This window comes from Ctenocephalides felis, unplaced genomic scaffold, assembly GCF_003426905.1.
Source record: "Ctenocephalides felis isolate EL2017-DRISC unplaced genomic scaffold, ASM342690v1 CF-g0.4_SCAFFOLD_01886, whole genome shotgun sequence".
Lineage (NCBI taxonomy): Eukaryota > Metazoa > Arthropoda > Insecta > Siphonaptera > Pulicidae > Ctenocephalides > Ctenocephalides felis.
Genome location: NW_020538040.1, coordinates 75,999,710 through 76,026,207, shown reverse-complemented (window position 1 = coordinate 76,026,207; position 26,498 = coordinate 75,999,710). Strand labels below are relative to the sequence as shown.

The 26,498-nt window shown below is 28.7% G+C and overlaps 3 protein-coding genes across 3 annotated transcripts; all 3 read right to left on the bottom strand.

Moving 5' to 3' along the window:
- Positions 1-347: 347 nt before the first annotated feature.
- On the bottom strand, positions 348-13,474 carry LOC113375360. Its single transcript, XM_026615296.1, has 3 exons — positions 13,126-13,474; positions 2,290-2,441; positions 348-536 (listed from the first exon to the last, which is right to left on the bottom strand). The coding sequence occupies exons 1-3, from the start codon at positions 13,472-13,474 to the stop codon at positions 348-350; spliced, it is 690 nt and encodes a 229-aa protein (XP_026471081.1).
- Positions 13,475-16,690: 3,216 nt separating this feature from the next.
- Positions 16,691-20,227, bottom strand: LOC113376650 (activating transcription factor of chaperone). The gene is made up of 3 exons (XM_026616647.1): positions 20,091-20,227; positions 17,706-17,951; positions 16,691-17,594 (listed from the first exon to the last, which is right to left on the bottom strand). Exons 2-3 carry the CDS (start codon positions 17,803-17,805, stop codon positions 16,786-16,788), a joined length of 909 nt encoding a protein of 302 aa, XP_026472432.1. The 5' UTR covers positions 17,806-17,951; positions 20,091-20,227; the 3' UTR covers positions 16,691-16,785.
- Positions 20,228-21,512: 1,285 nt separating this feature from the next.
- On the bottom strand, positions 21,513-24,330 carry LOC113375359 (trafficking protein particle complex subunit 13). Its single transcript, XM_026615295.1, has 8 exons — positions 24,090-24,330; positions 23,756-24,009; positions 23,563-23,696; positions 23,261-23,475; positions 22,900-23,105; positions 22,664-22,764; positions 21,802-21,883; positions 21,513-21,674 (listed from the first exon to the last, which is right to left on the bottom strand). Exons 1-8 carry the CDS (start codon positions 24,130-24,132, stop codon positions 21,513-21,515), a joined length of 1,197 nt encoding a protein of 398 aa, XP_026471080.1. The 5' UTR covers positions 24,133-24,330.
- Between the last annotated feature and the right edge of the window lie 2,168 nt (positions 24,331-26,498).

Genomic DNA, 26,498 nt, shown 5'->3' with positions numbered 1-26,498 from the left:
TGCTTCATACTTTCACGAAGTATACTAATATATATGATTAGTTAACATTAATAAGTTCAGTTCCATATGTTCAAACGGGCGTTTAATTAAATCTATTCAAAATATTTATCTTCAAACATTGAAGAAACAAGTATGGTAAACGACATTGTAATCCAAACGGTTGATAGTCAATTTTACACGAACCTCACGTCAATTTTTTCCTCTACGCGGGGCTTATTGTAATATCTTACAATGACATAATTTTATCAACACGATGTCGATAAATTTATTCGAGATAATAATATATTAAAGAAAAACTATTAGAATTGCATATCTTTGTTTCTTATCAAAGACAAGAAGCACATAAGTCATGCCCCACTTAATGCTTCCTGCTCCTCGCGAGCGTCCTGGTACGCCGGAGCGTGGGCGCTGTAGGACAGAAGGTGCGAGTTTGAATCGTAGCTTCGTTGCCAGCCACCATGACCGTGGTCGGCGGACGCGTAGACCACGTGCTCGCCACCACCTCCACCAGAACCGACCAATTTCTTGAGACCGATCTGTTAAAAAAAATCAAAATGTGAATTATTGAACAACTAGTTAATGTCAAATGTAACATAAGACTGATTGCTCTCGCACATTGAACTTGCGCGTATAAAGGTGCGCCACACCTAACGAACGATCACGAACGAACATAAATAAACATGGCGAGCAATGTTCCGCAACTTGTCGGTACATCAAAGGGAATTGTTCGTTCATGTTTGAACTCGTATGTGCATGCAGTGTGGACGCTATCACGAATGTAGACAAACATTTTTCTTTTTTTATGTTAAAATGTGCATTAATGCATTAATTTATGTTGTGTTTATTATAAGATATTGCTGTTATTGACAAATTTTGTAAATTTGATGACTTTAAATAATTTTGCTCTTTCCCGCCACTTTAAATAATAAATCTGACGTTTCACGGTACATCCTCGAACAAAAAGATTCAAGCCCTCACTGCTTTGAGGCGTTTATTTGGAATTATTCGCGTTCGTTCGTGTTCCTGTTCGTTCTTTGTATTTTCTTGCTCGACATGTTCGTTCGTGTTCGTTCGTTAGGTGTGGACGCACCTTAACAAACATTTAAACTGAATGTGAGCGTAGTACATTAGCAGTTATCGTGTAATTTTTAGGTTTTCATTTTTCACTCGAAATTTTTTCATAATAAAATTATCTATTGTTATACCATTTTACAATCCTGAAAAATGTGCCAACTTTTGATGAAACTTGCCAACAAACTTTTGTACATTTTGTTGAAGGGGTAATTCTCAAAGTCGACCGATATTAAAAACTATTAATTCATAATTCAACAATAAATCTTAATTCTTGAAAACTTAGGGCAATTGTAGTTTTTTTTGTGGCCTAGAAATGTTATTCACGGTTACTATTCGAATGTTTAAATGAACAAAATTAACAAAATTAATAAATGTTAACCACAATAATCAAAAAATGATCACAATTTCACCAAAGCTCTAGGTTGCACTTATAGGATAAATCAACATCAAATTCAAGATTTTACACACTCATATATACAAGAAATATATATAATAACATAGCAACATATATATAATTACAAGCTACAAGAAGAAAAACACTTTTTATAATTTAAATTATAAGAAGTGTTTTACTTCTTGTAGCATCCAGCAACTCTTTTATTTTGAATGGAAATGAAACAAATTCATTTCTTCTTATATATTTTTCAAAAGTCTCAAAGGTTTATAGTTAATATTTTTTATAAATTTTGTAAATTTGTTTCATCTTGAACTTGATGTAAACGTCAATAAAAAATGTCAATAAAATTTTTGAACAGTTTGTCATCGGTAAAACCCTGTTTTTTTTTTAAAAGAAAACACTTTTCCATCACTTATTTATATAATAATATATAATTACATGATTTGGCTGTATATGAAACATAATAAAGTCAGTCTAAAATACATTATCTGACATAACTGAAATATTTGTAAATGAAGTTCCATTTGGAATAACATATAATACTTACTTTTAACAATGTTTTTAAAAATTAAATGAATTACTTGTGGATACAAAAATCTATACTATAAAATTCATTTTCAGCCCAATAATTTGCAAAGATTAAAAAGTAAAAAAAAATCATATACATACATGAAAAAATAACAATAAAGGAATTGTAAATTGTTATTGAACTTATATATAGAAATGGTGTAAACTTTTCTGTTTTAATTTCAGAACATAATCAATTGTTAATAATATTACGATATTATGTATCATAACCAAAAATCGTTTCAACTTACAAGTGATGAAAGAAGGAGTGCAAGTTTAGATATCATGAGCGCAGTTCCAGCAAGGAAAGCTATCTTTCCCATAAACATCTGACCCATCATTCCCGCCATGGCGAGCCCTGCCATCATCATCATACCACCATTCTTGTCCTTTTTCTTTCTTCCTGTAAATGTGAATATATGTGTTATATATGCAATGTTAGTCCTTAGTTTTAACTATCTTTTATTAGTTATAAGTATTACAGAAAATATAAAAAATTAAAACTGATTGTGAATGTTAATGTTATGTTGTCTGGGAATGTTTTATTATTATTCAATAAAAACTATAAAAACATTCTTTCCTATGTAAAACTTTAAAATGCAATAAAACAATCAAATAGCTATCTTAAAACAACCCCTCCGTAAACATATGAGTACTTATTATTTGCTATAAATAATAAAAATAACTAAGACCAGGTAAAGACTATTGAACAATCAATATAAAATAAAACGTAAATATTTATATAATTTTAATGATAAATGTTAAAATTATTGGGGGGCGGGCGCTAGAACAAATCTTGCATGCGGGCGCTGAGAACCCCAGGACTGACCGACCCTGCATACATACTTTTTCTATAATTTTGATTTTTTCTAATGTATGACAAAATATTCAGAAGGTTTTGGAACGTAAAGATATATAAACATTTTCATTTTCGATTCCTTTGCGATCACTATAACTTACCCTGCGGAAAGTTATTTTTGGAAAACTTCTCAAAATTGAATAAACTGCAATAGTTTTTTACATTCCGATGCTACAACAACTCGATATACTTATAAAGCACTCAAATAAATCACTAATTAACATATTGATTTCTTGATAATTAAGTCGATCATTTTTGATCGACACATTATTGATATCTGGACAGCTCTACGAGCTTAAGATGTTAACAACTCTGCAATTCGTTATTCTAACTCGCGTTTTAAAGTATTGCGCGGAATCTAATATAGTTCTCTAGATTAAAACTTACAGTAGGCAAAGTTGGATGGATTAGCAGGAATTGTCGGAGGATCGACAAAATTTTTGGAGGGCCTCTCGTGCTTGACACGAGGCCCCAATAAGACCTATTAAATATTATATAAGATATCCTTATTAACTTTCCGAAGGAGAAGTTTATGTTTTCATCAAAAAATCCGATTCGCTAATTTTATGTTTTCTCGACGTTTCAAGCCATTCTGAATCGAATGAGACCAAATTTGAAAAAAAGTATGTGTGTGTGTGTGTATGGGAACAGATTTTTTGCCGTAAATCGACGTTTTCTCGAAAACGGCTGGGCCGATTTCAAAAATTTGAAAGCCATTCGATGTATCTCGACGAGGACTATCGAACGATCGGCCAAGCCGTTTCTTTTTAAATCGCAGAAAAGTGAAAAATTTTTCGTCTACGTTTTAGCCCGCAATTCTTACTCGATTTTGAAAATTCAAAAACAGTTCGAAAGAAATTGAATGGCAATCGTGCTGATTAGTTATTGGTAAAAATCGGCCGGGCCGTTTTCTTGTAATAAAGTGTTAAAAAAATTTTTTTCGACGATTTTTATTATTATTTTTTTGACGGTAGATACTATAGTCTTCTAGATCATACTGAAATATTATGGCCTTACGACAATTGGTTTACCTTTGAAAATTCATCAAAGTTTGCAAAAATTGGTGTCGTTTTTTTGGCATTTGTCAAAATTAGACCTTCCATCGACGATTTCTCAAAAATGTCTGAACCGATTTCAGAAATTTAAAAGCCAATTGATGTATTTCGATGAGGACTATCGTTTGTCAGTTTTGTGCAACGATCTGCCAAGCCGTTTCTTTGTAATTTGAAAAAAAATGTTAAACCTTTCGTCCACTTTAAGCTCATCCTACCAAACCGATTTTTAAAAATCAAAAACTGTTCGAAAGATATTAGTTGGGAATGGTACTGATTAGTTTTAGGTGAAAATCTACCGAGCTGTTTTCTTGCAATTAACTGTTGAAAAAAAAATTTAAGCCAATTTTTATGAAACTTTGTTTGGCGATGTATATCATGGTCTTACTGAAATATTACGGCCTTACGACAAGTAGTTTAATTTTAAAAAATTATCAAAGTTTGAGAAAATGAGTAGTTTTTTTGACGTTAGCTAAAATTAAAACTAGACGATTTACTTTGTATAACAATATAGTACTTGGTCTTAAAAAACATACTAAACCATTAAAATCCTACCAAAACTGGTTTAAATATAATAATTGTTGATTTTTGTAAAGTTGCTTTTTGAAAATACTCCTAGTAAACGTGTTCGTTTGTTTTCAATTATGTGTAATAAATCCACTCATAAATTAATTTATGTTTTATTGATTAAGTCGATTATTTACACATATCGGGAAGTTCATGTAACTTGCCTCAAGGCTAAATACCAAACCAACTAGTTTATTAACTTCCCGTAGGGCAAGTTATAGTAATCTAAATAAATTGTAGAGTATTATTATTAGCTACAAAAATTATAAGAATAGCTAAGACCAGGTAGATACTATATTTTTTTATATTTATTTATTTCAGCCTAATGGCCTAGAAATACATCATAATCTTAAGTCACAATAATACCTTAAATCTACTTTATATACAAAAAAATAAGCAGAAAAGTCTAATCAGGGGGATCTAATAACTAAATAAATACTATTGAACATGATTACAAATAAAATAAAAAGTAAAAAATTTAGATAATCCTATTGATTGTTTAGTATTTAATAATATAAAATTAATAAAATAAAATAAAAGTATAAAGCATAATGAATATTGGTTCAACTCAAAAATCCAAAAAAGTATAGATTTTAGTTTTTGTTGCAATTTTGTTGATAAATTATATCAACAAATTATTATATCTTGAAAAATTAATTTTATGATAGTATATTTCAATATTCACATTCAAAATTCGTATTTTAAAATTCTTGACAAACAGTTTCATGTGCACGACTTTTATGAGCAATACCAAAAAATATTTTATATAATGAGTTATGTTCAATTAAATCTTCATGTAGATACCTACTAGCATTTCGATTATTAAAAATTGTTGTAAAATATAAAACTAACATTTAATTTAATTTTTATCTTATTCATATATTATCGCTAGATAAAAGTGCAAAACATATTTTAGGATGCTAATTAAACTGTAGTATTGGCTATTGAGACAAATTTTTGAAACATTCCTTTTTATAAACAAATATTTGATTAAAACAAATATGAAACAAAAAATTGAAAACTTTTTTTAAATGTTGGAAATAATCTCATTCAAAGTGTAATCACAAGTTAATAAATTTGCTGGTGAGCATGAACATAACTTGTATAACGATTTTTTCCCTCTATTAAATTTGCTTTGAAATGTAAAAAATTACCGATCTTAAATATTAAGCTTTAATATTAAAATTTATGAAAATTCTTGTTGCATATAAATGTGTTTGTTTTTGAATAATGCTGACTATATATATATAATATATATATATAGTCAGCATTATTATATATATATATATATATATATATACGCAAAAGTTGGTAATTATCAAATGTATTTTCAGCTGATATGTTAGAAATTAACATAAAATTTTTGAAACAGTAAAAGATCTAACGAAACGTGTAAAAAAATATTAGACTTGAAATTTTAATTACAAGGAGATATAACGGCAATTTTTTCATATAGGTCAGTGAATTTTAACAATAACTAAAAAATATTGAATGCTTTAGCATTTATTTAAATACTTCTTGAAATTTGAAATTTGCTACAAAATCGGACAAGGTATTACCTAGAAGTAATACACCTATTGAAATAAATATTTTTAAATTTGCAATTCAGTTTATAGGTACAATTCTTAGAAATATGAGGTAGGAAATTTTATTCTGACTCCGCTTGATTAAGTTTTGTTTATTTACTTTTCATGTAGACATATATAAACGTCGTCGTTTAATTCATAAGCTACAAAAGCTTTTGTCTACAAAACACAAGCAATGGAAGTTAAAGTATTAATAATCTATTTGAAAACATTTAAAATTCGTCGAATATTTCAATACGGTACGGGAAGTTCCAGCAATTTGCCTTAACACTCGATACCTTGCACCACTAGTTTGAATTTTTTAACTAAAATTGTTATTGAACATCTCCAATCGTTCGTCTCTTCTTCAATGCATGGGTTACTTTCTTATAAGTTTATTATCGGTAAATGAAATGTAATCAAGAAATGACCAAATAAGGGCCTGTTTTGAAACGTTCGAAATCTCGTCCAACTGAACGTTTGAACTTGCTGTGCAGTCAATAAACGTGAAACCAAGCGCACATATAACATCAGATACATTACTGAAGCCATAAAATATGAAAATGGAAGTAGAGCAAATCATGTATATTAATATCGTAGAGACACAGACCGTATCAAAGGCAAGTAAAGTAGTGGTTCAAAATAAATGAGCAAGGACTCCTTAGCACCTCGTGACCCACTTGTCAAATCATTTTGTAGCAGAGTTACCTACGCTTGAACCCAGTAACACAATTAAATGATCCGATCAAAATCTCATCGTTATCTTTCTATTGTTTGTCTTTTCTCGTGCTCGTGAATGCCATAGCATAGGAATATGCTTTTTTAAAACATTCCTTGGCGGCGGAGATGGCCCTATTGGCAACAAGCACGACTAGAATGCCAGAGATACTCGGATTGATTAATATACTTAAATATAGTATCGAAATTGAATTGTAATATTGAATAAATGTCGAGAAGATACACTCGTAATATGTAAAATCAATAAAATATTATATAGGGTAGGGCGGGTCCAGTTTGACTTTGAACAAAAACCAAATCAATTATATCAGAAAAGATACCACATATCAAATAAACAACTATCTGACAATGTTCAGTGAAATTCCTAGTTAAATAATCATTGTGGAAATGCATTTTATTTTCTGTTTTTCAAAAAAAAATTACTTGGTTCTTTTTACCCCATAGGCAGGGTAAAATGGGACAGCTAAGGGGTAAACAGATCCAATGTCTTATTTTTAATTTTAAAGGGTTTTTTTCAAAACAATAACTACAACACTCAACCAACGCAAATTATATAAATTTATTTTACATATTTTTCACAAAGATAACACTGTATATACCTTAATCTGGTATTTCGTCAGAAATATTAATCAGCAGAGTTGGGATAACTAATTATTTATTATATTTCTTCTTAAATTATTTTTTTTAAACTTAATTTATTTTTTTATTTACTATTATTTATTGTTTACACCTGTGTCAGGGTAAAGGTTTAGCTGGTCTTGTTTACCCAGTTATATAAAAAAACGTTGAATCTAACTTAAAATTAACAATTGAAACAATTAAGTAACGTATACATAAAAATTAAATTAATGTCTCGTAAACTAAACCATAGTGCTCACAACCAAAAAAAAACTAACAACGAAAGAAAATAATTTTGTTACGGATTTTCAAACTACGGTTTAACTCCAGAGAGCGACGCCGATGTTTTTCCCTGTACTTTTAAATATTGTTGTGAAAAAATTATTAACTCTATTTATTACTGAGATATCGATGGTGAACCTTTTTACCCGCGAACCTTAAAGCCCCGCTCTACCTTACTATAAAACATAAAAATTAAAAGTATTGTAAGTGGCAGCATGCTCTAATCGTAAGTAAGCAAGCTCAATAAATTACTTGATTACTGGTCCTTATTTCAGAAAAATCGTACATAAAACATTGAAAATATAAGCACATCCTGATCTGCTAATACTATACTATTTATATATGAAGTCCCATGGATATATAATAGATAAACATACAACCAACTAGCTGTAAGTGGAATTCTGTCTTAAGGCAATTAGAGCATCGTGCCTTAAGGCAAATTGCCGTAACTTCCCGTACCAAAAATTATTATTTTTTTTAAAAACGATTAACATTTTTGTAAAAAATATACTTCGAAAAAATAATATTTTTGAGAAACTATAAATTGGACAAAAAATTACTTTTTTTTGAAAAAAAAAAATGTTTTCTTTATTTTGACATATTTTGGAAGATCTGAACTTTTTTTCAAAGCAATCGTACTGCTTTAACTGCATAGGAACAAAATATAAAGCGCGTAAGCGCCGCGTCGCTGTCTAACGCATAAGCATTGGTACGGAACCCATAGGAATGTTAACAAAATGTATACTTATTGTTAAAATCTCTATAAAATATCTGATAATTTGATGTGCATATGTCTAATGATCATTTTTGACCGCCAAATGGCTCATTTTTTTACTTTTTCCTCCACATTTCCGAAACCGCTAGACCTACCTCCATGAAAATTTTATCGATTCTTCATCTTGTCAATACAAGTGAAATGTTTTTTGAATTATTCAAATCGGACGCTCCGTTCTCTTAAAAACTGAGTTACCGTTTTCGGCACTTCTTGCCCCGTATCTTCGGAACGGCTGAACCTGCCTTCGCCAAAAACTAATCAGCACGTCTCCTTATCAATACGAATCGAATGTTTTTTGAATTATTCAAATCGGTTGATCCGTGTTCCCGAAATCGTCGACGAAAATTTGTATCCGCACATACATACACACACGTACATACACACACACACACACACACACATACATCCATTTTTTCTAAGGTATGCCAAAATGTTCAGAAACCCTTGAAACGTAAAGATATATAAAAATTTTCATTTTCGATTTTTTTGCGATTACTATAACTTGCCCTACGGGAAGTTAAAAATTTGAATATGCATACAAATTTTATTTGATGGTTTTGATTACCCCAAGGTGTGAGTGTATATCTTACAACAATTCGTTAGAACAATTCTTACATGCGTAAATATGCATAAAAATGCTCATTAATGAGTCATTCAATGAATAATTTAACTATTCGTTTTAATTATTCATTGTTGTTCATTCGCTTTCATTTGAATTTCTATTATACCAATTAACAAGCATAATAAAGCATTGATCATTATTTATATTAACACACGTACGATTTCATAATTTTTTACACTTTATTAGCAAAGTCTCATAATACAGAAAAATAGTGTTTGTATTTTAAAGTAGCATGTATTACTTAGTTTTGTAGTGATAAATAGTAAATCAAATTACAGCTTTATTATAAGACCATATTTGTGTGATCTGGGAAACTTATTAAAGATTTGGCTTACTTTTCACTTCACCAAGCGTCAAATTTATATAATTTAATTTGTATAATCATAGCTAAATGTCTACCTTGATTCATAAAATGATACAACAACGGCATGTGATGATAATAAACACTAACATTAAATACAATGCGTAAACATCCGTGTTTATCTCAATTGTTCTTCAGACTAATTTAATTATAAAACGATGCTCGTCATAAACAATACACATCAAAGATAAGTTTAATTCAACTATCCGTTAAATTTAAAATTAACGGTTGTCAGACAGTTATTCTGCGTTTGTTAAATAAATCAGACCACGCATTTTTGATAATAATTAACGCAATCTTTTGAGCGTGCAGGAAGATACACGTCGCTGATTTTTGCCTAAAATTTTATTTATCTATGTTTAGACATTATTCTTTTGTAGGTCATAACATACAATAAAAATCTGTGCTATAATTTATTTCGATGAGATGACATTTTATATAATTTTATGATCATTATAAATTTATTCAGACTGCTGTATCATAGTCTTGTCAGTAGACTTCACATAGAAAGCCTGTACAAATAGTTTTGTAAGAAATTCCTGGTTTGTCTTTTATTCATCTCTCTGAACGAATGCAGCAATAATGATGATCTAGAACTCTAATGTTCCATTTAAAATTTTGCCACAAGATATTCTAGAGAGTAATAAATGTTTTCCTGGCATTCTCTGCATTCAGCATGTAGTGTAATAAAAATAGAGTTTAATTATGTTTGATGAAAAACACTATTTGACGAAGATAGATAGAAGAATTATTTTTATTTATTTAAGCGATATTTATATGATATCTCAGCCATAATTGCAACGTGTTTTGCCCAAAACATCTGTGAGTTGTAAGATCACAACGTTTATCTTGAATCCTTTAATATAAAAACATGTTTTAAGCTCCATGTCTTTCCCTAATGCATGAGAGTATTTAATAAATCTCGTATTTTACTCATTTCTTTCAGTAGTAAAGATTGTTAGCAAACATATATATCAAACCTGTTGCAAACAATCAAATAAATTGTTTTGATGCTGAATATAATTGCTTAACAGCATTTTAAAACTTTTATTCAATATAACAGTAAGCTATAAAATTTTATGGTATTACCGATGGTAATTATACGAATAATTTATAAGTTCAATAATTCCGTTAAATTTAACTGTTTTCCGCGTTAGTGTATGTATATGGTAAACATACACTTTTCTCAAGCGATTTCATCTCCGTCCCTGAGATACATGCACCTATTATCATACAAAAACATATTGTTCCAGTTATAAATTACGTTAAAATTACTGTGAAAATAAGAATCATCGTAAATAAATCGACTGTATTATATATAAAATACGGTTACAGTAATTCGTTACGGTATATTTTATACTACACGTCAGTTTGCCAATCATTCATACATAAAACTAATTTGAGAAAACATCATGATTTAAAAGGGTCCAGTATAGCTCGAGTTTAATATAATAATGTAATACAAACTGTACTTAAAACGCATACACCTTGCAAAACTAATCAACTTTGTACACACATTCATCAAGTAATTGTTAATATATCGCATTATGATCCGATAACATTCAATAATAATAATAATAATAATATATGTGATTTTAAGTATAGAAATAATAAATTCATTGAAGGATAAAATACTAAATATTATCACAAACATTATGTTCTAAGAGTGCAATCATAAATTTTAGTATTTGTAATAATAATAAACGAATTGGACATTTGAGTGATTTTTATACGTTGTTCCAAAATTGACTTGAAAGCGCATTTAGATTTTAATCGTTTGTGAGTAGTAAAGTACTCGCTTTTTAGGCCTACCTTATGCGTTTACATACATTTTTATCTTAATATATACTTCATTAATCGTTTTTTACGACAATTTTACAAAATTGATTTGATTGATATATGCAGTACATTTACGAACTGTACATTTACACACTGTACAAATTATTATATTAATTCGACTGCATCGACCAATCTTCGTTCAAATTTTATTACAATTTTTTTCCGAAAATTTCATAAAATTGATTTGAATGATTTATTCTGTACATTTAGTACAAATTATTATATCTCGACTGCATCGACCAATCTTAGTTCAAATTTTATTACAATAAATCTACATGCATATATGTCGTATTGATTATAATTACGAAAATATTATCTTTACATATTCAATATTTACATTCAGTTTTTATAAACGGTGTCGGGATTCGACCTTGATACCCCTTTCATGTTAGTTGATAAGTTGCCATTGTATAAGCAGATAAAAATAGTTGTCATAAGAGTTTTAGCTATATTTAGGAGAAATGATTTAAAGTTTCGTTAAAAATTTTCAAATTTCAGAATTAATTTTTGTACTCAATGAGCAAACAAAAAAAACATCATATTATCACATCGCATGATTAAGCACTAATATATTCAATAATAGTTATGCACCCTATTACATCTGTTTGTTTCAATCAAAGAATTTTCACAATTTTATGATCAATTAAGTAAAATAACAAAATTTAGTTTTGAATGGGTTTTAAAAAAATCAAATCGAGTCATTCTGAATCACTTGAAACAAATATTGCGTACGATTTAAGAAATTCATTCATTTGACAAAAATCAATAATGACTTACTCGAAATATTTTGTTTTATAATTTGATTTCTTACAATAGTTATTGCTCGTAGTTAACAGTTAAATAAAGTAAATTTCGTCCACGTTTTTGCAAAACGTCCTAATATAATTTAAAAATTACAAAGTGTGTTTGGAAGATATCAGTCAAATATTAAGCTGATTAATTAGCAGTTGAAATATATATTCGTCCCAATTTTAAACATCACAATTCTTGTTGACCACCTCGATCATTTTCAGATATTGCAAAATTCGTGCAACTTGCCCAGAAATAAAAAGTTACTAATACTTTGTTTCAGTTTATGTTAGTACAAGCGAACGCTACACATGTCTGAATTTCAAATATTGCTTTATCAGAAAGAGATTTTAGATCTTTGCGTGAATAAAATACAATTAACAAAAAATTAAATAATTAACTAACAATTTAAAATTAATCAGTTGCGATTTCATTAATATAGAAGAAGGAAGTTTAAAGGATTCATAAAAACATATCTGTAAAATTGCAATAGATTTCAAATGTTGAAATATTTCACAATGATAATTTTGATTTTGATTGGAACATTTGTGTGATAATAAACGGTGAAAAATATTTGTTAATATATATATATATATATATATATATATATATATATATATATATATATATATGAAGTATTTTGCAGCCCAATCATCGAATTCAAAAAATATTAAAATAGAATTTTTTTTATTCTATTAAATTTTTCTTTGTCTTTTTCATGGTTTGGAAAGTATATAATTTTCTCTTTTTCATATTTAATATCAACTATTGTTATTTATGTAATATGTTTTTTAGATTACTGAAGGATGACACACATTAAGTGTCGAAACGTTAAAAGAATAAAAAAAATCTATTTCAATCTTTCTTTTAATTCGACGATTGGGTTGCAAAATACTTTAAATATGTATCAACGTCGACAAAACTATAATATATAATATATATATATATATATATATATATATGTAAATGTATAAAGGAATATATATATATATATATATATATATATATTAATATTATTACCTTCCATTTCAGCGTCATCAGCGACAAATTTAACTTGTAAACTCCTAGATCTCACAAAATCATGCACTCCCTGAACAATTTGCTCATCTGGTGTCAACACTTTGGAATTATTCGTGATATCCGCTCTCCAATCACGATCTTTTGTGATCGATAAATAATCAGTAATTGGCCATACAGCATCACTTTCAACTGCTTGCTGCAGATTCCTAGCAATAAGGCGTTTTACACAAGGCAATACATCGCTGTTTCGGAGACAATAGCGCAACTGTCCAACGGTTGAAGAAATTTCTACATCTTCCTGCTTAGTAACAACCACTAAAAGCGATAATCCAACTAACACAAAATTCATGATAAAGCCCTTCATGCCGAATATCGATTTCGTATAGGATTTATAATGTCTACAATGAAGACGAATAACGTAATGAAATTGTCCATATGAGTACCGCGAGTATATATACTCAAGATACAATTTTTTCGGTTACCTGAGCAAAGCATGCATGCGAGAAAATAGTAGCGGTTTCGGTGTTACCTAGCAGTCAAAGAGGGGTATGATTTAGATGCGCAGAGTATTAACGGAGTATTTGTTGCGTGAGCAAAACAGATTTTCATTTTAATTTAAATATTAATTCTAACAATAAGACCTTCAAATACAAATTGTTATAAATGATATCGTGACGTCATTGCCAAAATACGAGCAGCCTAGTTGAAGAAGTTTTTTTGCAATATTATTTTTATAATGGCAAATTAATTGCATGTAAGAGTTAACTTTAATCTATGACAAATGAAAACCTACTTAAAAATTGTTGATTTATTTTTAAATAGTGTTTCTCGTATTAGAACACTGAATAACGGTTTAATGTATTTCAAATTAATTAATTGTGGGACTTGCGGTTTTGATATAAGATCTAATCTGTACGCAAAATTTAGTATCTTGCATTAAATAGAAAGAAGCGAAAAAAGTCAACAGAGGATATTTTGGTTACATATGCTCTACTTTCCAAATATTCTATTCACCAATCATATCCAAAAATGTGCACGCCAGAAACTTTCACAGACCATTTCTACATCCTATTATAGGCTATTTTTTTTATTTAAGATAGTTTAAAATAACATAGAAAGCATTATAGATTTTTTGTTTTGAATTAATCGTATTTTTATGCATATAATATACACATACATACTACACACAATATTTATAAATAATATAGATGGTAATCTGCAAAGTTTGCGATAAACCTAGACGTTTTCGGGAAAAGACAAGAAACTAGGAACACAAAGAATGACTAAAATTCTTTTACCTTCATTAGAATTTTTGTTGAAATATTTATTGGTAGTTTATTTCGATTTGCCTCCTTTAGGAATAAAATCCTAGCAACGTCAAAAGTTAAATTGGTAATTACATTTATATTCACATTTCAGTAGGACTAAATCAGTAGAAATCGGCTACTTTTCATGTCCCTAAATGTTAAATTTTGCGCATGCCAAGCATTTTTTTAATTGTTTAGTCAAATTTTACTCATTACATAATCCTAAATTAAACTAAGGTTGGGGTTAATTATTTTGTTTTTTAAAATAGTGAGTCTATTGTTTGTGACGGATGTTATAAGATGTGGGGGATATGAATTTTTCCCCACCCACACATCCCCCACCCCACATCTTATAAAATCCGCCACAAACAATAGACTCACTATTTCAAATAACAAAATAATTAACCCCAACCTGAGTTTAATTTCCACAAAAGATAATAATTTTGAAGGTACCATTTGCCTGCCTTACATCAAGGAACTTTATCCGATGTGGAAAAAACTTTTTTATAACGCAAATCTTCGTTTAGTATGCAACATTGATTTAACGCTCAATTCCCTCTTCTCAAATTTAAAGCCGCGCACTAGTTTAGAACGAGTATCCAATGTGGTCTATAAATTATCTTGCAATGGCTGTGATTCCACCTATATTGGCGAAACAGGACAGAACCTTATCAAACGTTTAAAACAACACCATAATAACTCAAAAAACAAAAATCAAGGGCAAACAATGATCACAGAACATTTAAAACTAAATAACCATACGTTCAATTTTTATGACGCAAAGGTTCTTCATCATAAGTCGACGCTTTGCAAAATCGGCTTTTATTATTTTGGACAAACTTATTAATAAACGAACTGATTCCTCTGCGAAAATTACCAATATGTTCTAAATAATGTTTCTCAATTTGTATCGAATACCTAGCACCACGCTATGTTAAACACTATCACACACACTTGCACAGCGCATCTTACTGATGGTCAGTGCAAGCACATGAGTTTTTTTTCTCAAAATTTTGACCTCGCATCTCGAATTTTTGCAAAAACTTTATTTTTATTTGGCATGCCTGGGATACACGAGTGCTTACGTATAATATTCTATTTATTAATTATTTTTTATTCTTTATAAAAAAGAAATTAATGACATTTGGTGCTTGTTTCCAATTATTAATTTTTTACAAGCTGTATTAATATGTGTAAGTAATAATCTAAGAAATACAAGTAATGTTTTATGCATTATTTTAATTTAAGGTTTAGATATAATTAGTCTGTGTGTTTAGTTTTCTTTTTATTCTTGCAAGCATGCTTATGTATATTTAGTTTTTAACGTTATTTTCTGTTTTTTTTTCAAAATTGTAGAACCACTGACGATGACGTAGAATTTTACATCGAAACGTATGGAAAAATAAAGATGTTTTAAAAAATCTTTATTTATATTTTTTACTTGATGTTACGCCCTCCAAAAAACACACATCATAGTCACAACCATAACAAACTACAAAACATTTTTACTATTGATAATTTATAACTGAACTATAGGCTAATATAGGCTGGAATAATAATGATTACATTGAACAATTTTTAAGTGTTGTTCAGAACTTAAAAATCTAATAACCGAAGCTCCGATAATATAATCAAGTTGAAACCTGAACAATTGAATTTTTGCATATGTATATTGAATACATTTTACTACTTTTTATAAAAAAGTAATTTAGTTTTACCATTTTTAAATAAAATATCATATTCTATTATGTTCAATTATGTAATGTTTTGTTAAGATTTGTATTCTGAAATGAAATCACATATATAAATCAAACTTTCAATAAATAAAATCACAAGCAATCATTCGTATTTGTACTATAGAAATATTATTAAAATTAAACGTGAGTGATATAACATCATAAAATTTTGTATGTGTTGTTTCATTCTCTACATTTGTCTAACACGTAAATAATGAGACTATGTTTCAATCCACAATATATATTTTCCCGTAATATTACTTACAACTTAAATCATTGTTAATAAAATTATTTACTAATAAAATATGCAAAATAAAAAAAATACAATTTACAAAAAAAAATTATACTATCTGTTACAACAATAGAATGCAATGGTTTAGCAACAAAAATCTTTTGGGTGCATAGTTTACATCCAACTGATATCATCTGGTAATAATGGTATTCCTAATGCATGGTGTATTAAGGGTGTTTGTAATGTAATTGCATATTCTACATATAAGCATGTGTTTAAGTCAATTTATGCATGCATTAAGCATGCACACATTGCATACACATATGCACATGATGATTATGAGTGAGTGTGTGAGTGTTTAATTTTGACCTTTCAGGAAGATAACTTATTTGAGCAATCCTTTTGCCTTAAATAATTCACGCATTAAATCTTTCAAATACTTGATCTCACGTTCAATATCTGTACATTGAGTTCGCAACTTCTTATTATATTCCAATAAATCTTGCTCTTTGCTAATAATTTCTTCAATCTGAGCTTTTTTCTTCTGGCGATACCTTGTAGCTGCATTTTTGTTTTGCTCTTTCTTTCTATTTTTACGATCACCCCTTCCCAACCTATGATATAACTTATAAGAATGTTTGGTTGAACTCTGATCTGGAACCCAATCATCATCCTGGTCAGAAGATAGTGAACTACTGTTGTCTGGAGATGAAATTGTTTTGTCTTCTGATGTAAACGAACTTTCATAAAAGTGATCATAAATCTGATCTGCTATGTCACTCTCCTCACTCATAGGTATAACGTCTTCAGTTGATTGCTGTTCCAGACTCAACATGTCAAAATCATTCTGTTCGTACAACCGTTGGCATATGTCAACTTCCACATCATCACCAAATGTCTTATCCCAATCAGGCGATGAATCCAAATGATTGAATTCATTACACTGTTCAGGCTGGGTGTAAAATAATGATGTTGGACTTTGAGGCGGAGTAAAATGATTTAGTTCCACTTTATCATAAATGCGTTCAAATTCTCGTAAAAGACTCTCAGTGTCTTGTTGAATAAAATCTGTGGTATCAAATTGCTGAGGAAATTTGGTTTCTCCGCTTAGAGTTTTGTTCATACCAGTTGTAGTAGAGAAATCCTCCAGCAGAGGCAAATCCACTTTCTCCTCCAGCCATTGAGAAAATGCTTCTAAATAGAAAAAATTACAATCTAATGTATACATAAATATAGTATCAAATAGCATTCTAAAAAAGTTGAGAGTTATAGTGATTTATTATTATAATGTATGTGAATGCTCACCATTAGTAAAGTTATCTTCCAGCAAGCACGAATCAGCAAAGTACGTCGTACATGGATCCGCCTTCCCCTCCCAATTGTAATTGTTGGATAGTGTGCTCATCTTTGTGGGTGGTTAAGCTTTCGGAGTTATATTCGAAAAGAAGGTTATTGAATTTTGTCTGAAGCGGAATGTTCAATAAACCACTGCTGAATGATGTATTTGTTGTCGTACAGACGCGTAAGGACGCGTTGAGTGCCATGATGGCTCTGTAAAAAAATCAAAACATATATTATGTAAAACAAATACTAAAATGTTGTTTTTATAGGAAACATAATACTAGAATATAAAATAAAAAAAAACATCTATGATTTCATGAAAAACATGACAATTTTATTAATCCCAACAAGGTAAAGGTAAAGGATTAAGTTTAGTCCCAATGGGAACTGACATTCAAACAAACTTGGCTTTCAAATCTCACCTATCAGGTCTAAAATTACAAAACTTTTGTAAAACTGTGTTTTTAATATTTATGTATATGTTTTTTTTATAGAATTTTTCCATTACTTTTAATATCACATATTTGTTAATTCCAGCTTAACTTTTGAATGATTGTATTGATATCAGTTGGATAGGTGTGCAATTTGTTATTAATATATTTTTGTATTTACTTCTAATAGACAAAGTTTTGAGCATAAAAAAAATGTTGTAACTTAAAATTTGTAAAGCAGTAATGACACAACTAGACAACTATGATTTTTCAAATTAACAATCAATCCATAAGATTTCATATATTTATGAAAGCAATTTGCATGAGTGATATCAAAACTTCTTATTCATGAATTTGTCAAATACACCCATCCCCCTGTTTTACACAGTATTAATTTCTGTTAAAATATAACACTACAAAATGAAAGTTACAATTACAAATTCTTAATAGTTTATAACTATGACGGAAATATGTAGATAAAATGGAAACTTCCTGTTTTATGACCAAAACTAAATTTTATGTGAGTATAATCTAGTTTGTTTTAGATGCTAAAATAAAGAGCATATTGATTTTAAACTTTATGTTTTCAATTAATGTTTAAATATAATTGATAGCGTGATTTTATTCCAGGTTAGCAAACAAAATCTATAATTTGTAAAAAAAAATATAGTTCGACAATGACAAAAAATAAAAATAAAAATATTTGTGTTTGATATTAAATATATTAATATTTATTTTTCTTTCAATGTGTTTGTTATTTATGATTGTAAAAAGTGACCAAGAGCGCTTTTTATAGTGATTTTTGTTTAGGACAGTTTTTCCATAAGAGTGAAATTTCAAGTTACATGGTTTTTTATGGAACCAATCTTCCATGTAAAGCGGGGGATAGCTGTACAATGAATTGTCAACATTATAGTAATATATCCTGAAAAGTATGTAATGACAACCTATGTGTGTGTAAATATATGTATGCATATGTATGGAGTATGTGAATTTAGTGTTGATATAGATTTTAATAAGTTATGTTGATTTGAGCTGTCAAGTAAAGACTGTTATTTAGTGAAACAAAAGACATATATTTAAACATAAATACGTTACACTAATACGCAGATTTAAATCCAGGCCATTAATAATTCGGACATTTAAAATTATATATTGAGCTATATATATGTAGCTTTAACTTATCAACTCAACATATAGTTTTAAGCGTTCGAATCATTGATAGCCTGGTTTTACATTTGTGTAACAGTTTAGTGAATTTATGTGTTAATAAATGACGGTCTAGATAGACCAAAACATATGAAAAATAAAGCTTTAATTCATAATTGCTTTATTTTTTTTTTTACTTAGTGCTGTAAAAAATTAATTAGTGTAAAATTAATATTATTTAATAAATTAGTGCAAAAAAAGAGTGCTGTTTGTTCATATTTCTAATTTAATATTTAACCACTAACAATACATTTGTTATATATTTATTAGTATAAGTATGTATATATATATATATATATATATATATATATATATGTGTGTGTGTGTGTGTGTGTGTATGTAAAAGTTTATTTTAATATCTGTTTAGAAACAAGTACAAATGATAACTAATAATTTAACACGTCAGATATATATTTTTTTCATTTCATTCGTACGAGATAAATAGGTATACATATGGTATGCATGAAGACTTTATTCTAAGACAGGAATGTTTTTAAACTCGATATAAGTTTATGTTTATGGCATGTCTGTTTATTTTGTATACAGTTAGACTTAGAAATATATGAAGATTCATTAGCTAAATTTGAAGAAATGTAATATTGCATGAAGTTGTGAAATCAAGATGGTCGCCTTGATCTCATATTTCGCGATTCCTTTCACCATCTCTTAATTTTCCAAATAAATGCAATATAATTTTGAATAAACTTACTCCATTTTTATTTACGGTTTACTGGCACACTTGTGTGTGCAAAGTTATTTAGAACTAGTCCCTCATCTTGATCGCTTTTATTGAGCCACAAAATTTAGTTATCACTTTAATCGAACTTTCTAAGAAACTGACCAAAGATAAAGACGTGAACCACACCTCGGGACAAAAAGCATAGATATCAAGTTGATTATGAAACACTGGTGAGGGTAGCGCCTCTGGTGGTATATCTCGAAAGCGTTTATAATCGTTGTGTTTTGAATTAAGCAAATATAAAATATTTATTGTACCTTATGATCTTAAGCTTTTTCCACACGACAAATAAATAAATTAATTAACGAGTTAAAAATAAATAAATTAAGTTCGAATTGAAAATCAGTCACCCTGTGCGTGCCTGTGTGTAATAATAAAGTTTCAAATTTTATTATATTAATAAATTATATAAATTATACTATTATAAATTTATATAAATTTGATTTTATCGAATGATTTTATTATGATTATTTATTTAAAGTATACAAAAACAATTGTAATAAGAACATTGATCTGATTTGTCCAGATTATTCAGTATGAAATCAGCTGATACGATGTATTTTACATGCAATTGATTCACATCACATTATTATATTGTCAAGGATTTACATTGTCATTTACATAAAATGCATTTAATTTCACTAAAGAAGAAAAAAGTAGATTTAAAAACATTTAACAATAGCGGGACTGATAAGAGTTAATAAGCAAATTTTTAACTTCCCGTAAGGGTAGTTACAGTAATGGGCCGAAAATAAATATTTTTACATATCTTCACGTTTTGAAGGTTTCTGAACATTTAGGCATACCTCAGAAAAAATGGATGTGTGTGTGTGTGTTTTGTATGTCCGCTTTTCGTCCACGTTTTCGGACGCACGGATCAACTGATTTGTATGGTTCAAAAAACATTTGATTTCTTTTGATAGGGAGATGCATAGATAATATTAGAATACGATGTATTCATGGGGAGATGTGCTGATTAGTTTTTGGCAAAGGCAGGTCCAGCTTTTTTTGTAGTGCAGAATAAGAATCTATTCTATTGTTTTGTATTTATAAATTGTATGATAAATCAAAGAAGAAGCATTTTAAATATCAATTTATATAATGGAAATGAGTTTTCATTAATTTAATAATCATATTATTAATCAATTTAAATTTACTGTTTACTGTATGTTACATGTTTATATTTATTTATTATAATTCTTAAAATATTCAGAATAGTTTGTAAATGATTTGAAATGTATGTAAGTGTGCATGTGTGTGTATGTATTATTGACCAGATGGCTGCATGGTCGCAAATGGCAGTGAAATTAATACAAATATGTAATATATATATATAGGCTTGTGATATAAATGTAAATAACAGAAAAATGTAGGACAGAATATTAATGTATTTCATATATTCATTACAAAAATTTGTCCTAGTTCATTATATTCATAAGTCCTCATAAGGAATGTATCTATTAAGTGAATGCCTGATACACTCAGCAGTCCAGATCTCGTAGGAAATGCAGTCAAAACGCATTCAAGTGATTTGCCCCCTTCTAATGTTCCTAACTGTAAATAATATATTATAATATGTCCAATGCTATATATAAATTCAACTAAATACAATTGTGCTTGAAACCATTCTATGAACTACTATTTAAATCATCATGTCAGATTGAGTATAGAAACTGCTAACCTTACGATCTGAGACACCTATCCAATGAAGCCCTGAGTTTTCAATAGGTCGTAGTCTTAACAAAATTTCTACAGGTCTCTGGCTAAATTAAAATAAAATTATATGAAAAAATATATTAATAATATATTTTAGACTTAGTAAGGTGTACAACTTTCTAGTAACTTGGAATATGTATATATATATATATTAGGGTGGTCCTTAAAATGGTCATTTTCGAATTTCCTTGCTCCCAGGGGCTCAAATGGTTCCAAATAGATAAAAAACAATTCTCTGAAAGTTTTAGCTCTTAATATTAATGTTTAGATAGAGCGCAATTCAATCAAAGTTTTGTATGGAAATAGCATAGAAAAATTTTCAAAAATTTAAAAAATGGTTTTTAGATGTAATTTAGTGAACAAATGAATGAATAAAACTCATTCATTTGTCGCTAAGTTATACCTAAAACATTTTTTTTTAACTTTCAAAAATTTTCCCATGCTTTTTCCATACAAACTTTGATTGAATTGCGCTCTATCTAAACGTTAATATTTAGAGCTAAAACTTTCAGAGAATTGTTTTTTACCTATTTGGAACCATTTGAGCCCCTGGGAGCAAGGAAATTCGAAAATGACCATTTTAAGGACCACCCTAATATATATATATATATATATATATATATATATATATATATGTGTGTGTGTGAAAAAAATGTACAAAATTTGTGTAAATGAGAACTAAAAGAACTTCATATTACATACACAGACATGTAACACAAAAGTTACATTATGTTAGTTAAGTTATCTCAAATATTGTAGCATATTTTGAATTAGGCATTATTCTTTAGATTTCTACCAGAGTGATAAACTATAAACATAGCATTTACCTTATGTTAGAAATTTCACAGATCACATCAAAAGTCTCCTCTATGCATACAGTACTAGGAATATTTTTTATTGAAACATTTATATCACCATATTTAGGTGCCTGTAGAAAATTAAATGGGTATATGTATATAAATAAAGAAATAAATAAATAAATATTATATATATATATATATATATATATATATATATATATATATATATATATATAGAATGATGTGAATTAAGTTATACTTACAATTCTATAGAGTTGACTAGTTTGCAGACGCCCTTTTTCACCAAGATTAGACCTCCATACAATATCTAGTTTACCTATGTTTGTAGCATCAGATAATGCCTCCTTAGTAGTAAGGCAATACAGTAAATTACAACTGCACTGAGACGACAAATAATTAGTTTCGTCAAGAACTGTGCGCGTTTCATCTACTGCATTCAATTCATTAACTAAAAAAGTTTAACATATTTTAAAGCTCTTAAATAAATATTGGACAAATAATATGTATTGTAGGTGCAGAAATGCATATGATGTATGCCTTTGTTATATTATTAAATCTAAAATTATTATAAGCAGTATCATCTGCATATTTAAATATTATCACCATTAAACATGTCAGAACTCTCTAGAAGCACCTTCTCCAAGCATACAACACCCGAAGTAATATTCTGTATAGTTGCTTCTAAATACACTTCATTTGAATCAGCATTGTAAAATTTGGTTTTGATGTCTAACGGCTTCACAACTTGGAATTTAAAAAATTTACGAAAGCTTTCTTGTGTATTCTTTGTTGAATTATAGTTCACCTCACAAACTAAACTGCCAGCAGATAATATGAAAGAATGTTATTAACATGAAGAATACAAAAACTTTATGTATTGAATTTTGTGTATGCAATAAGCTTACATATGTGTTCCAATTTCTTTTACTTCATAATGTATAACACTATCCAGCGTGTCATTTGGCCCTAGGGAACTTGGAAGCTCTTGATTCGGTGAAGGCAATATATGTATGCTCTGACTAGTAATTTGCAAGTTGGCCTAAAACAAAGTACATTGAAATTCTGTAAAGAAATATTTATTGCATGCAGCACTGTTACCTTTAGATGAACTCCAGTTACAAGTTCATTGGTACAATTATGAACGCAGATGTAACAAGAAAAAGTTTCGCCTAAATATATATTACCAAAGCTTTGAGGAAGAAGTAAAAATTGCCCCACTTGGAGAGTTTCTGATCCACATACAGTGATAACATTTTGTTCAAGGTCTTGATTAAATATCCTTCTAGGTATATCCCTCATGTCACAGGTAATAATAGGTGGTGTCACTAAGGTCGGCCTGGTCAATCGCATAACTAGAAGTAAATAATAAATACTTACTTGTTTAAAATAATATATTAGAATCAAAGAAGAGGTATTAGTTTGTGAATTGGACCTTTTAAAGCAACTGCGTGCTCGAATTGCTCTTTAACTTCCATTGTATTCTATGCTTCAAAAATTTAATATTCCAATGTATTTATTATCAGCAATTATTGATTTATCACATTGTTAAGCAGCTTCAAATCTGTTACGCACAATATCATAATTATAGGAATCCACTCATGTTTTGACAGAATGTATAATCATTTTGTTAAAATTTAAATGTATTTTGCTTTCTCTTTTTGTCCACTTTGACAATCAAAATTACAAACGTCAAATATCTGCTCTTTACATCAGCGCCATTCGTTACTCTATCGGCGTGCGTAGGAATATCAAAATGGTTTAGATCATTGGTGTAAATTTCTATTAAACTCTCATAAGATTTATGCAAATTACTTTTATTTCAATATTTTATCTAAATTGTCTTCGATAATAAAACTCTACATAATTTGTTCTCTAAACTTTCTCATGCAATAACTTGTTGTTCTTATGAATAATTCACGCACAGAAGGCGCTCTTATTTATGAGCTTTTTGAACGTTTTGCCTTCTTTTACTCCAACTGCCTCGTTTTCAGTTCTTCACAGTCGATTTTTTCAGATGATGCAAAATTTGTATTCATTCCAATAACTAATAAAGAAACAAATGTTTTAGTGCTGATATTTATGTCAAGTACATTCAGAATAAAAATGATACATTTCAATAGATTTTGTCAAAAAAAATTCTCAGTTTAACCAGTTCAACATATGATTCATTTTTAAACTTTAAAATTAAAATAGAGGGTAGGGTTGCTCAAGTCATACCCTCTAAAGAAATAATGCTATAATATTTGGACCTTTAATATTAAAAAAAGCGTTTATTGAATCTATTTTAGTTGGCTCTTCCTTTTTTACTATATAAAATTAATTTTTCACTATATAGATTTCAGTCAGAGATCAATTTTCTCTAGTTATTAGTTTCCAAGTTGAACATTATTTGAAAGAATACCTAAAATAGAAAAATAATTTCAGAAGGTAACGAATGTACTTACAAAATTATTAAGTCTCTGGAAGCTAAGAATAGATTTGGAACTGTTCATGAAAACAGCCGTTTTGACTAAAAAAAATTGAAATATTGTATTTAACCATTATTTATTTGTATCCAGAATATGATATATTTATATTCAATTATGATTTGTATTCAACACAAAAATCCATAAAACGCTCTTTACTAACCCGGTATGAGTAAGGAATTTTGCATAGGTACGACTTAAGTAGCAAAGTTTAAAGTTTGAAATTAAAACTTCCGGCATAACTTGAAATATGTTTCCGACATAAATATACTTGAACAATCATCAAATAAATATTATAAATACATCTTAGTATGAAGAAAAAATCTGCATTGGCGGGGCCCATATCAAAATTTTTTTGGGGGCCCCCTCGGGTATGCCAGAATTTTCCCATAAAAATCTTCACTTATCATCAATATTCATCCGAAATTTCTACAAACAATTCAAATTCAATACATATACATATTTATTAATTCATTTATAGCTTATGATGACTATATATTTTTTGATAAAGTTTCTGTGAACAATAATGATCTAATGCTGTATCCTGTATCGTCGAAGTATTTAACTTCTCGAAGGAAAAGTTAATATTTTTGCCAGAAAATGTTTTTTTACAACGATAAGCCGAGCCGATTCCTTAAAATTTTCATCCTCATTTCCAAATCATAAACCGTTTGGAATATATCGCCCAGACAGTTTTTTAGCAATTAAGTAGTTGTTGAAATTAAATTGACGATTTTGATAAATCTTTCCATGATCATAACTATCATAGATACTAAAATATTATGAGCCTGTGATAAGACATTATGTTTAAAAATTCTTAAAAAATTGTAATAAATCTGAATTCTTATTAATTGGGTTGACTATTCACATATATCGGGAAGTACAGAGTTTCCTAAGGCTTACACCTGATTAGCTAATTTTTTATCAGTTTTATATTTGAAAACATCTTTCAGTCTCTTTGCGGTTACAACTGGGTAAAGTATGCAAAAATTGCTTCGGAAAAATTGTGTGAAAAACTATTGAATTCGTTAGCAATATAAATAAATATTTAATTTCATATTTTAAACATATTTTTAGAGAGTTTACAATTGGTTATAAAAATTACAAGGAGATGATTTTACTGTATTTAGACGAAAGTTTCACGGAGACAGGTGTTTTGCTAAATGACTTTTCATGATTATTTTGACTTTTGTTATTTGTGAAATAAAATAAAAATTTGTAAGATTCTACTAACTTTTGCGCAAGTTTGGGGCCACCGTGCCCCGTGGCAGAAAAAATAAAACTCTTTGAAATAATATAATAATAATTTTACATTTCTCGCGTTCTTCTTTATTGACATTAAATTTGATTGAACAAAGTTTTCACGATTAATTAGC